Raw genomic sequence first — 12487 nt, forward strand, 5'->3', positions numbered from 1 at the left:
TTTATTTATGATAAAAAAATTATATTTTTATTTATATTTTCCACACATCTTACAATATTATTATTAAAATATTTTTACTCTTTTTGAGCTATTTATAGGTACAAGTAAATTTCGAATTTTATTAGATTTTTTTTTTTAACCTCAAAACCTATAGATAATAGGTGTAGCTAAATAACACAAAATTACAACGTGCAAAATTTACAATTTCACAAAACGTATCATTGAAATATGTAGTAATATTTTACTGGTGACATATACATTGGTGACACTGATAAGGGCTCAAGAAAAATTGGTTGTTATTGAATAATAAACTCGAATGAAATTTTAAAATACATGACGTAGGTAATGCGTGAAGTTCTGAACATCAGCTGAGTGTCGTCAAACGCTGATTCAACCATATTTTTCAGCAAATAGTCGGGTGAAAAAAAAAATTCGGTGTCCGGTTATTTAAGGATTTTATCGGTCCCTATGATGTATATGGCAAAACATATAATAGTATACTATAAATACGATGGATATTCGTATCATTAATAGCAGCTATTACCGTCGATAACAAGGAATTTGGTAAAAACGTTCTAAAAATAAATCATCAATGAAAAACCTATAGAAATACCGATACAAGCAATAATGTACCGACGTAATTAAAATGTTATTATCATTTAAATCGTTTATACGTCACCGAGTTAGCAAATTGTCCGTGTCGATAAATATTTAATTCAATTCAAGTCTAAAATGGTAAATTTGAGCACCAAAATAAAATTAAAACAAACTTACGCGTAAACACCGACTCTTCCGACGAAACGTAGAGATGTGTCATAAATATTATATATATATATATATATATTTCATGCCATCAGTGAAGGAACTAAGGCTGTGGCCAAGTACACCAGCCCCAAATAAATCTCTCGTTTTGAAATATCATTACTCAACCAAAACGGCCCTTTTCATTATTTTAATAATATTGTCTATGCATACTATGTAAGCTGTTTTATTTTACTTATGAATTAACAATATTCATTTTATTAATTTAGGTGACAATGATCCAGATGATCCAGTCCCATTGACACACTGCAGTCATACGGTTGAAGAATCTGAAAAAGTTCGAGTCAAATACTGTACATGAGCTGTTGGGTATTTACTTACAATATTATTTTAATAATGTATTAATGTTTGTATATGTTGGCTGTTTGTGTTCAGTTCTAGACTGTGTTTATAGACGCATTGTATCTAGTTAAACGTTTAATTTATAACTTATATGTATATCCTTATGATGGATAGAAATAATATTGTAATAGGTAATAATAATTTGTTAGTTTTGTCTATGTGCGTGCTATGTTAGGTTTACTATTAATTGTGTTCAGTGTTTGGTGGCAGACCGGTCCAGGCTACTAAGTGCAAAGGCATATATATTTTTACAAAGTTAAATTATATTTTACCGTTTAAGATATATTATTTAAAATATGGTTAGGTTAGGTTTTATGCCACACGAGCAAATATATACATTTTGAACCATGTTGGGTCAATGTTTTGTAGTTGACTTTTTATTATGTATATTAGGTAAATAAATATTGTAATTTTTTGCTTTTGCAGTAACCATTAACCAATAAACCTTTTTACTAATTAGTTTTATTAGGTATACCTAACTGATAATATTTGTGTTGATCAATGTTGTGTCTTTATGTTTCTCGATACTTCATATTATTTAAATGTTGTTATTTACTAAGAAAACAAGTTGTACAATTTTAAACATTAAATGATCAAACCGAGTAAGTATTGTGTACTAAATTTAAATTGTTCATCTTATGCATGAATTCTGAACATTTTAGATCCTGATGATCCTGCTAATTTATTACCGGCATCCCAGTTAGAACGTAAATATAGGGTTGTTCGAGGCCCATTTCAACCCAAACTTAAATCGTATCCACGAACAATGTTTGGAGATAGATTGCGGTGCTTTAATAAATCTTGGTATGAATAATTATTCAATTGGCTTGAGTACAGTGTGAAACTAGATAGAGCTTTTTGTTTTCCCTGTCGGATGTTCACCAATTCTTCAGGAATAAATGCCGGCTATACAGATTCTGCGCATTCAAAAGTTGGATTTAATGATTGAAAACTAGCTACAACTAAATTTAAAGCACACCAAACCTCAAACACACTCATTTAAATACCATAACTTCATTAACAAACTTTTTGCATTTAAATCCAATAGATATAGTTTTAGATGAAGAGAGAGAACTTATACATAGTCAAAAAGAACAGCAAATATTAAAAAATAGACAAATCATGCAACGCTTAATTGATATAACTCCTCTTTGTATTGGTGGACGTTCATTCCGAGGAAAAAATGAGAAGGAAAGTAGTTACGATAAAGGTCTGTTCAAAGATGTTGTTACACTTTTGGCCAAATATGATCCTCTTCTTAAATCTCACTTAGAATTAGGTCCAAAAAACGCGACTTATTGTAGTGATATAATTCAAAACGATCTAATTATATCCAATAAGTCAAGTTTCTAAAAAATCAGTTAAAACTTAAAATTGAAAATAAAAAAATATCAATTATTGCTGACGAGACAAGCGATTTCGGACACCACGAACAGCTATCAATAGTTTCAAGGTATTTTGATGATGTACAAAAATGTCCAGTGGAGCAGTTTGTAGGTATGAACAGAACAATGTCAACTGATCCGCAGACTATTTTTAATGCAATAAATGATGTTGTTAACGACTATGGTATAAAATGGGAGATTTTAAATACAACCATATTAAAATATTTACCGAACATTGAACTTGGAAACGATATTATATTTGAAACGTTATAATATTACTATTCGTTTAGTATTTATGAACTATCGTCAGCGAGATTTTAAAAAAAAAATAAAGTAAATTACTGGACAGATGATGATGCCAAAGATAAAGCTTCATAATGTCATAAACGCAACGGGTGCGTAATAATTTATATTCTGCGCGTTTTTATGTTCACTAATGTGCTGTTGTTATCTTAAACAAATTGTTAATTATCTTTACGTTTGTTACCACCAAATAACTAGAACGGACTATTTCCGTGTTAGTATCGTATTCCAACCAAGTGTTCAGCAGTGAGTTATCATTACTTTGGGTTATAAACGATGTATAGAAAAAAATGGTGGCCCTGAGAAGGGCCTTTTTAAGATGTTTTAAAACTTCAAAAGTAAGTATTGTCAGTATTTTACATTGTTTCTACCCGAAATTTTAACGAGGCAGACTTTATCAATAAATCTCGTCTTAATCGTACTTTACCGAAATCATACAATAAATACGGGAAGGTAAAATGGGAATCTGTTTTATCAATGTGCTTCGATGGTGCAGCAACAATGTCGGGAAGTGTAAACGGAGTTCAAGCTAAATTCAAAAAGAAAAATGATAAAGCGTTCTTTGTTCATTGTCTCAATTTGATTTTAGTAGATTCAGTTGGGAGAGAAAATAGAATAACATTTGATTTTTTCGGTAACATTCAGTTGATCTACTCATTTATTGAAGGCAGTTGCACTAGACACGGCGGTATTTTGGAAACAATTGCAAATTCTTTAAACTTAATGTAATTAAAATGATGTTATTTTTATAAATCGTTTATACGTCACCGAGTTAGCAAATTGTCCGTGTCGATAAATATTTAATTCAATTCAAGTCTAAAATGGTAAATTTGAGCAGCAAAATAAAATAAAAACAAACTTACGCGTAAACACGGACTCTTCCGACGAAACGTAGAGCTGTGTCATATGTATCAAGGACCAGACGTTCAGATGTCCGCCGCCGAAGAAACAGCTGCCTTTGTCCCGCTCCGAACTGAAACTTGAAAGTATCGAAATATTTGATGAAAATAACCCGAACGTAACGAAATGTGCGAGTTTAAGTTATATTATTTACTGCTTAACGACTTGTCTTTCTATTCACGTCTCGGTTTATTATTTTTGTTCGATTGAATTATTTGAACGTCAACACAATTGGCGATTGTCACAGGCGATATAAATATAACATTATAATTTGATAATAAATAATATTCATATCGTTAATAACCATTGTGCGGGTCACGAGGAATTTGGTAAAAACATTCTAAAAATAACTCATCAATGAAAAACCTATAGAAATACCGATACGGGCAATAGTATCTCGACGTAATTAAATGTTATTATTAGTCGGTTATAAATAATATTGAATTTGGGAATTCCTTAACAATAATTGTAACCGATGTTTTCATTTTGATCGATTGCAATATAATCAAACTGCAACTGGGTACGTTTCACCCGTCCATAGTCTGAAACGACCAAACACGCGAACGGACTTTATAAAATATTATTTTCTAAATCACGCGTAATACAATCGTACACAGCTTACTGTAAATGTATGAAATATATTTATTGAGAGAAGTGCGAGTCATAAAATTGGTGGTCCTGAAAAGGACCGTTTTAAGGAAGGAAGAGGGGATAGTATTTTACTACCGCACTACTTCTTTTTGGGAGCTGCGGTTTTCTTGATCGGAGTTTTCTTCGATTTGGGTTTGACGGCGGCCGGCTTTTTCGCTTTGGCTGGGGCCTTCTTTGGTGTAGTCGCCTTGGGTTTCGTCGCAGCGGCCTTTTTCGCTTTTTTGGCTGCTGGTTCACCCGCCGCGGGTTTCTTGGCGGCTACGAGCTTCTTCTTCTTCGGTGTTCCGGCGGCTTTGACTTTTTTGACGATGGATTTCTTCTTCTTGGCTACAACGGCCTTTTTCGGCTTGACCTCGGCGACGGGCAACTTGAAGTGTCCCGAAGCGCCGGTTCCCTTGGTCTGGACGACGGTACCGTTGGCGACGGCGGCTTTCAAAAACTTCCTGATGAAAGGCGCCAGCTTGGCGGGATCGACTTTGTAGTTGGCGGCCAAGTATTTCTTGATGGCCGGTAACGACGAACCTTTCTTCTCCTTGAGCTCCTTGATGGCCGACGTGACCATCACGGCGGTGGTCGGGTGCAACGCAACGGTCTTCTTGACTTTAGAAGCCGACAACTTCTTCTTGGCAGGAGACTTCTTCGCGGCCGGCGATGCGGCGACTGGAGCCGGAGTTGTAGCGACGGTGTCTGTCATGTTGATGATGATATTGTTCAAGTAAATATTAAAAACGATGGATGATTCGTCTGTTCACTGCGGTGATACCAAACGGGTTAAAAAATGTGTAAATATATACAGTGCACCGTGCCAACTAGTAAACCAGTGTGATTCGCGTCGTCGTCCGAGCTACGGTTGTACAATCGTTTTTCACAATATCTCAACGGGAAATGGTGGTAAAAATCTGGCTTTGAACTTTTTGGAAAGCTAACTAAATTCTAAACGATCGCCAATGATTATTGCATCGCCACCCAGTACCACGAAACCACCACGAGTCGTTATTTCCACACTTCCGACCGCGTTTTCGTAAACCGTATTTGAAGGTCTGTCGTATGACTGAAACCAGTCGAAAATTGACAAAAATATTTTGGATGAATTCTCCACGAGTTTCCCGAGACCATAGAATTTGCAGATTTCCAATCGACCGATTTTCCGACGAACAGTGGCTGTTCGAATATGAAGGTTTTAGGACTCTGCTACGGCACGGTGTCACCGGCGTTTCTACCTGAAATTTTAACGAGGCAGACTTTATCAATAAATCTCGTCTTCATCGTACTTAACCGAAATCATGTTGAATACACAATTATAATAACACATTGTCAGAGGACTTCGGTCGAAACTCAGTGCAAATTTGCAACAATTTATGTTCATTTGTATGCACTTTTTGTCAGACCTACCGATGGACCGGATAACGTGATGAGACTTTTGAAAACTGATTTGAATACACTAATATATTTACTTGAGATCGATAACAACACATTTTCTCGTTCCTAAACTCCTATCGATTTTGTTTAAATATTTAATATTTTCCAAAATTTTTAAAATTCAAATAAAATAAATAAATAATCTTAAAACGTGTGCTGATCGACCTCAAGACAAGTAATCGTATTAACAACTGCAAATAAGTGTTCAGGAGTCTCATCGCGTTATATCTGGATAGACGAAAAGTAAAAAAAAAAAAGTAAAAAAATGAACGTGAATTGTTTACAGTTCACCTGCGCAACGTCGTGGCCTGTACGTACACGCATTAATTGTTGTCTCCGTCTTACAAGTGATAAAGTACATGAAAAAATTCACGCAATGCCCTCAATTAATATTTTAATTCGAAGTTTCGTTGTAATTAGTTAAAATAAAACCATGGATTATAATTAAGAATTTCCCAAATGAAATTTTATTTATAACCGCATCAATGATTTAACTTATAATGACATTTAATTACGCCGAGATATTATTATTATTCCCCGTCCCGGTATTTCTATAGAAACTAATTTTCTGAATTTTAGTTCTTACAACAATAATTTACATTTTCTACGTTTTTGGACACCCTTTTTGCCAGTATTCTCAATATCATTCTATGAGGTTTTTCATTGGTGAGTTATTTTTAGAATGTTTTTACCAAATTGTTTGTTATCGACGGTAATACCCGCACAACGGCTATTAATAATATGAATATCTATCGTGTTTATAGTACCTATACTATTATACATGGTCATCATGGTTACTCTATCATATTATGGGAACCGATGTTTCTTGCAATATATAACAATTATAATGTATACAATGAAATTCGAAAAAAAAAAACATTCTAAAAATAAATCATTAAACAAAAACCTCGTGGCTTATTCATGGTAGGTTCACGTAACGAATGACGTAGTGAAATAGTAAATCACCACTGGAATTCACAAAAAATAATCAACTGATCACCAAACCAAACCAGGCAGCAATTTATTCGATAATATCATTAGAATAATAGCTTTAGAACTCGATTAAGCAATTAATATTACAACATTATCCTGGGCTGGAAGAAGCAATGATTGACTCGAAAAATATATTTCTTGAAGCTTTTTTTGTAATATTGAATTCAAAGTCCCGCAATAATATCATAACAAGATTACGGTTACCAACGTAACGGTTATTTCTATGTTTTGACTTAGGGTAGTATTTCAATTGTAATCATGGAAAAACGTTCAAAGAACAATATTATGGATAATCTATTATATTCGGAACGTTATTCCGCGTGTTTTCTTAAACAAATTGGGAATTATCATTGTCGCCACCGAATATAACCAACTTGAACGGAATGTTTTCTTTTATTCTAAGGTTTTATAAACGATATACTATGGTCATATGGTGGCCCTGAAAAGGGCCTTTTTAAGATGTTTTTAAACTTCAGAAGCAAGTATTTAACCTCCGAAACCGTACAGAGTACGACCTTGTCGTTTGAGAGCGTACACGACGTCCATGGCGGTGACGGTCTTCCTCTTGGCGTGCTCGGTGTATGTGACTGCGTCACGGATCACGTTTTCCAGGAATACCTTCAGAACTCCGCGGGTCTCTTCGTAGATCAAACCGGAAATACGTTTAACACCGCCTCGGCGAGCCAACCGACGGATAGCGGGCTTGGTGATTCCCTGGATGTTATCACGGAGCACTTTACGATGACGTTTCGCGCCTCCTTTTCCCAGACCTTTTCCTCCTTTGCCTCGTCCTGTCATTTTGAATGTTGGAAATAGTGTTGGACAACTTGCTCGGATGTGAACTGAACGTTGACTGATACTTTTCTTCAGGTCGCAGTCCCTTTTAACCGTTTCTCTCGACACCGAACCACCAATCGGAACCATGACCGGTTATCCCCCCACCCCGCCGCTAAAATTCTAAACGTTAAACATCGTCCAATGAGGACGACGCATACTGTTCCCATTTACGTATATATACCGGTCGACAGTGTGTTCGAACCACATCAGTCGTCCGACATCCACGTTTTGCACACCAACTCAGAACAATCTAATCCAGCAGCGCAATGGCACGTACCAAGCAGACAGCTCGTAAATCCACCGGCGGAAAGGCGCCCAGGAAACAGTTGGCCACCAAAGCCGCACGTAAGAGCGCACCCGCCACCGGAGGAGTGAAAAAACCACATCGTTACCGTCCGGGAACCGTTGCCCTCCGTGAAATCCGTCGTTATCAGAAGAGCACAGAACTTTTGATCCGCAAATTGCCGTTCCAACGTCTAGTGCGCGAGATCGCCCAGGACTTCAAGACCGACCTGCGTTTCCAGAGCTCCGCCGTCATGGCGTTGCAAGAAGCCAGCGAGGCATACTTGGTAGGTCTGTTCGAAGACACCAATCTTTGCGCGATCCACGCCAAGCGTGTCACCATCATGCCAAAGGACATCCAGTTGGCCCGTCGTATCCGCGGTGAACGTGCTTAACTTGATCATCGTCATTAGTTATCATACCTTAAAAAGGCCCTTTTCAGGGCCACCAAAACGTAATTATAGTCTGGCGATGGGCACGAATAGTGATTGTGAATATTGCGCTAGCGGCAGTATATTATTATTATTGTTGTACAGATTTTACAAAATAGGAGAATGATAAATAAACAACCCAGGCCAAAATTATGAGATGGGGAATCGAATAATTCAACGGTGTGACAATCTCCACGAGACCACGACGTTACATAATACACGACACTACCAGCCGACTATCGTCTGTTTATTTATGGATACTCTTGTCAAGATTTCCCGCGGAGTTTGATAAATAGGTGTACGCCATTTACCATGTAAACATTGAGATTTTTATTACCGATTATCGATCAATAAACAATAATTATCCAGGATTCTCGGTGTTTACATGGCTTCAATTAAGTAAAACACCGATAGTATCTAATTAAAAATTCCGAAAGACCCATGTTGACATTGTAGACGGGTATAATATGGTTAGGTATAACTTTCGTCAGTCGTTCACGTGTTGATGTTAATATTTTCATTACCACGGATCGACAGACAACAACGCATAATAATGGAAACCATACAAAGGGGTTATTTTTAGAATGTTTTTACAAATGTCTTGTTATCGACGGTAATACCCGCATCACGGTATTTACAATACAGTTAAGTACTAATCGCGATACTTTATCGCGTCGTCATTTCCCAAATAACCGAAAACAGATACCTATTAGAATATTTTTAGAACAACATACTTTAGAATATATTTTGTATTTCATTGTTTAATTGTCAATCATCTGATTACCTCGATAATTCGTGCTATATTCATTTCCGGGTTTATTTGATTGACGTCTTGTCAAATTATACAACATAACTAGCTTATTTTTAATGTCACAATCAGACCAAAAGTGAACAATCGTCATTGTGAGGCTTTAAAATATTTTGGTCTACTTACAGTTAACACCGGGCGATTCTTTTATCAAACAACAACCAATATTTCATAAAGTGTAAATATTTTTTTACATCGTTTCAAATCGCTTATAAAACAACGTTTTTATTAAAAAATTGTATTTTTTATCCTTATAATTTTTTAAGTTTTTCACTTTTTTGTATGACAACATAGGGTTTTAATTTTATATTCCAAAGCAGAGTATTTTACTTGGTATTTCGATACATGAAAATCGAATTTGGGACGAGTAGTTTATGAGTTATAAGTATTTAAAGTTTAGATGAGCGGAGTGGAGTGGTACGGGGTTACCCCGCGAAATGTTTGTCCACTTCTATGTGTCGAAATACTAAGAAAAATATTCTGCTTTGGAATATAAAATTAAAAAACACTATGTTGTATAAAAAAAGTAAAAAACTTAAAAAATTATAAGGATAAAAAATATAATTTTTTAATAAAAACGGTTGTTTTGTAAGCCGCCAGTGGTCAGCGTAGCCGTATTTGAGTAAAATCAGCGTTTAATTCTAAACATTCGTTTGACGACGAGCCAGCTTATGTTGACGGTGTACCCATAGTAATTCGATGGGATAATTTTTTAATACGATTTTTAAGGTTTAAGGCCACCCACAAGTGACGGCTTCTTCTTCGAAATATGAAGGAAATGGAATTAAGGCCCTTCAGAATCGTTATCCAAGTATATTTAATGTAAAATCGTGCCCGATCTCGATTGAAAAATTTCAAGGCATTCGCTTAAAAATCTGAAAGCAACGACAGCTACACGTGTAGTACTAACACAATCTAGTGTATCTGCTGGAAAAAAATTCGGACGGACCGTTTGTTTTAATTTTGGTGGCCCTGAAAAGGGCCGTTTTAAACTGTGTTTGTAGGGTAAGGTAGCAAAGTTAGGCCTTCTTCTCGGTCTTCTTGGGCAAGAGCACGGCTTGGATGTTGGGCAACACACCGCCTTGAGCGATGGTTACTCCGGACAACAATTTGTTCAACTCCTCGTCGTTCCTGATGGCCAATTGCAAATGTCTGGGGATGATACGAGACTTCTTGTTGTCACGGGCGGCGTTACCGGCCAACTCCAAAACTTCAGCTGCCAAGTACTCCATGACGGCGGCCAGGTATACCGGTGCTCCGGCTCCGACACGTTCGGCGTAGTTTCCTTTTCTCAACAGACGATGGATACGACCGACCGGGAACTGGAGTCCGGCGCGGGACGACCTGGTCTTGGATTTGCCTCCCTTCGATTTTCCTGCTTTGCCGCGTCCGCTCATGATTGTAATTGTGCTTGGAATGGTTCAGATTCGATACTAAATGAGACTGATGTGCGATTGCTTTGCTTTGCTTTGAAAGGGATGGCTATGCCGTTTACTATTCCAGGCTTGTGCCTCTACTAGTGGATGGAAATTAAGAAGAAATGGTTAAATTTATTGTTCTGTCCAAGAGAGTGGGTAGGGTTTCAATTTACGTTTAGTATTTGGGGGAGGGTGTGTTTTACCTAGAAGTCGGATGTGAGTATGATTCGAGAAAGAATTTTTGTAGAACATTGATTTGGTTTGGGAACGAATGGAGGTTTGAATAGATTTGAAATTTGTCGATTTTAGAAGGACCGAATTTCTAACGATAGTGGGCATACGCGTTATGGTGCGTATGCCGATGTTTTGGACGGATTCGATTTGGTTCCATTGAGAGGGTCCTATAAAGGGTGCCCAAGAAGAGCCAGCGTACGTTAGGATTGGTGAGACGTAAAGTTTTAGTATGTTAAGTTTCGTTGTCGTTGGGACGGGGCTAGTGCGATTTAGTATGGGGTAAAGCAAACCTCGGATGCGGGTGGCCTTTTTGGTGATGTTTTGAATATGTTTGCCGAAAGTGAGTTTGCGCCCGATGGTGACGCCGAGGTATTTTGCTTTGTCGGACCAGTTAATGGAGTGGTTGTCGAGTAGTAGTGGTGGTACGTGGGTGGTATTTGAGTGTCCGAAAATGATACCTACAGTTTTGGTCGCGTTTATTTTGATTCGCCATCGGTGAAACCATGTGGTTGCAAGGTTAAGTTGGTGTTGTAACTGTATGGCGGCTCGTTTTTGGTTGTGGTCGTAAGTAAAGAACATCGTGTCGTCGGCGAATAACGAGAGATGAGCTTTTGAAGTCGTCGGAATGTCGTTTATGTAGGTCAAGTAGAGAGTTGGTGATAGGCAGGATCCTTGAGGGACGCCTGCGAGAATGTGTCTGGTGGACGAGAAAGAGTCTTCGATTTTAGCGATAAAAGTGCGGTCGGTGAGAAAGGATTCTATAATTTTAATGATTTCGGTCGGGATGTTGAGTTGAGAAAGTTTGTAAAGGAGTCCGGCGTGCCAGACTCTGTCGAAAGCTTTCTCCACATCAAGAAATATAGAAGCGGTGTTAATGTTGTTGTTAAAGTTCTGGCTGAGTTGGTGAGTGAGTTTGGTCAGTTGGTGGGTAGTAGAGTGTTCGGGTCTGAAGGCAAACTGTTCTGGGCGGATTTTGTCACGGAGTATGTTTTGCAGGTGAGTGAGTATGAGTCGTTCGTAGATTTTTGATAGGGAGGAAAGCAGAGCGATTGGGCGGTAGTTTACGGGTAGTTTGTGGTCTTTGCCTGGTTTGGGAATGGAAATTATGACTGCTTTTTTCCAGGCAAGTGGAAAGTAGCAGATTCTGAAGGAGCTGTTTATAATTTGCGTTAGGGATAGTAAGATATTGTTGGGAAGAAATTTAAGAGCCGTGTTGGTGATGAGATCATCGCCTGGGGCTCTCTTCTTGCGAAGGTCGCTTATGATTTTTTGAACGGTGCCGGGGGTGGTGAACAGGTTAGATTTTATAGTATTGTGGTTTTGTAGTGAATGGTAGTACGCGGTCACTTCTGGTATGTCGGGACCGGGGTTGGTTTGGAATTGTTGTTCGAGAGAGTCCGCTATCAGCTCGGCTCGGTCTTTGGCCGGAAAGACAAGACCGTTTGGCCCGGTCAGAGGGTGAGAAGCTGGACGTTTATGAAGGAGGCTTTTGTTGAGTTTGTAAATGGAGTTGTCTTGTTGGTCGAGAGAGTTTAGGAAGGAGTCCCATTGGTCAGTTTTGTGAGTTAGAAGTAATGTACGAATTAGTGCGATTTTGGCGTTAAGTTGGCGTTTAACGGTTGGGTCACGGTTTCTCTGCCATAGACGGCGTAGTTGGTTTTT

At 37.7% G+C, this 12487-nt stretch overlaps 4 protein-coding genes across 5 annotated transcripts; 1 reads left to right on the forward strand and 3 right to left on the reverse strand.

The window, feature by feature from the left end:
• Nucleotides 1–972: 972 nt before the first annotated feature.
• LOC132940364 (histone H1A, sperm-like) lies at nucleotides 973–5171 on the reverse strand. 2 transcript variants are annotated; one of them, XM_061007915.1, is made up of 3 exons: nucleotides 3907–5171; nucleotides 3716–3831; nucleotides 973–1091 (listed from the first exon to the last, which is right to left on the reverse strand). In XM_061007915.1, exon 1 carries the CDS (start codon nucleotides 5095–5097, stop codon nucleotides 4483–4485), a length of 615 nt encoding a protein of 204 aa, XP_060863898.1. In that variant the 5' UTR covers nucleotides 5098–5171; the 3' UTR covers nucleotides 973–1091; nucleotides 3716–3831; nucleotides 3907–4482. The 2 variants fall into 2 exon arrangements, with proteins under 2 accessions (XP_060863898.1, XP_060863897.1); XM_061007914.1 differs by having other exon boundaries at nucleotides 3716–5171.
• Nucleotides 5172–5314: 143 nt separating this feature from the next.
• LOC132940369 (histone H4-like) lies at nucleotides 5315–7775 on the reverse strand. Its single transcript, XM_061007922.1, has one exon. It carries the CDS (start codon nucleotides 7737–7739, stop codon nucleotides 7302–7304), a length of 438 nt encoding a protein of 145 aa, XP_060863905.1. The 5' UTR covers nucleotides 7740–7775; the 3' UTR covers nucleotides 5315–7301.
• Nucleotides 7776–7781: 6 nt separating this feature from the next.
• On the forward strand, nucleotides 7782–8334 carry LOC132940374 (histone H3). Its single transcript, XM_061007928.1, has one exon. It carries the CDS (start codon nucleotides 7919–7921, stop codon nucleotides 8327–8329), a length of 411 nt encoding a protein of 136 aa, XP_060863911.1. The 5' UTR covers nucleotides 7782–7918; the 3' UTR covers nucleotides 8330–8334.
• Nucleotides 8335–10146: 1812 nt separating this feature from the next.
• Nucleotides 10147–10634, reverse strand: LOC132940377 (histone H2A-like). The gene has a single exon (XM_061007931.1). It carries the CDS (start codon nucleotides 10568–10570, stop codon nucleotides 10193–10195), a length of 378 nt encoding a protein of 125 aa, XP_060863914.1. The 5' UTR covers nucleotides 10571–10634; the 3' UTR covers nucleotides 10147–10192.
• Between the last annotated feature and the right edge of the window lie 1853 nt (nucleotides 10635–12487).

The sequence above is a fragment of the Metopolophium dirhodum genome, chromosome 3, assembly GCF_019925205.1.
Source record: "Metopolophium dirhodum isolate CAU chromosome 3, ASM1992520v1, whole genome shotgun sequence".
In the NCBI taxonomy this organism is placed as follows: Eukaryota; Metazoa; Arthropoda; class Insecta; order Hemiptera; family Aphididae; genus Metopolophium; species Metopolophium dirhodum.

Excerpts from the sequence above, each read along its gene's own strand:
- LOC132940377 (XM_061007931.1), bottom strand. The coding sequence starts at position 10,570 with ATGAGCGGACGCGGCAAAGCAGGAAAATCGAAGGGAGGCAAATCCAAG.
- LOC132940374 (XM_061007928.1), top strand. The coding sequence starts at position 7,919 with ATGGCACGTACCAAGCAGACAGCTCGTAAATCCACCGGCGGAAAGGCG.
- LOC132940364 (XM_061007915.1), bottom strand. The coding sequence starts at position 5,097 with ATGACAGACACCGTCGCTACAACTCCGGCTCCAGTCGCCGCATCGCCG.
- LOC132940369 (XM_061007922.1), bottom strand. The coding sequence starts at position 7,739 with ATGGTTCCGATTGGTGGTTCGGTGTCGAGAGAAACGGTTAAAAGGGAC.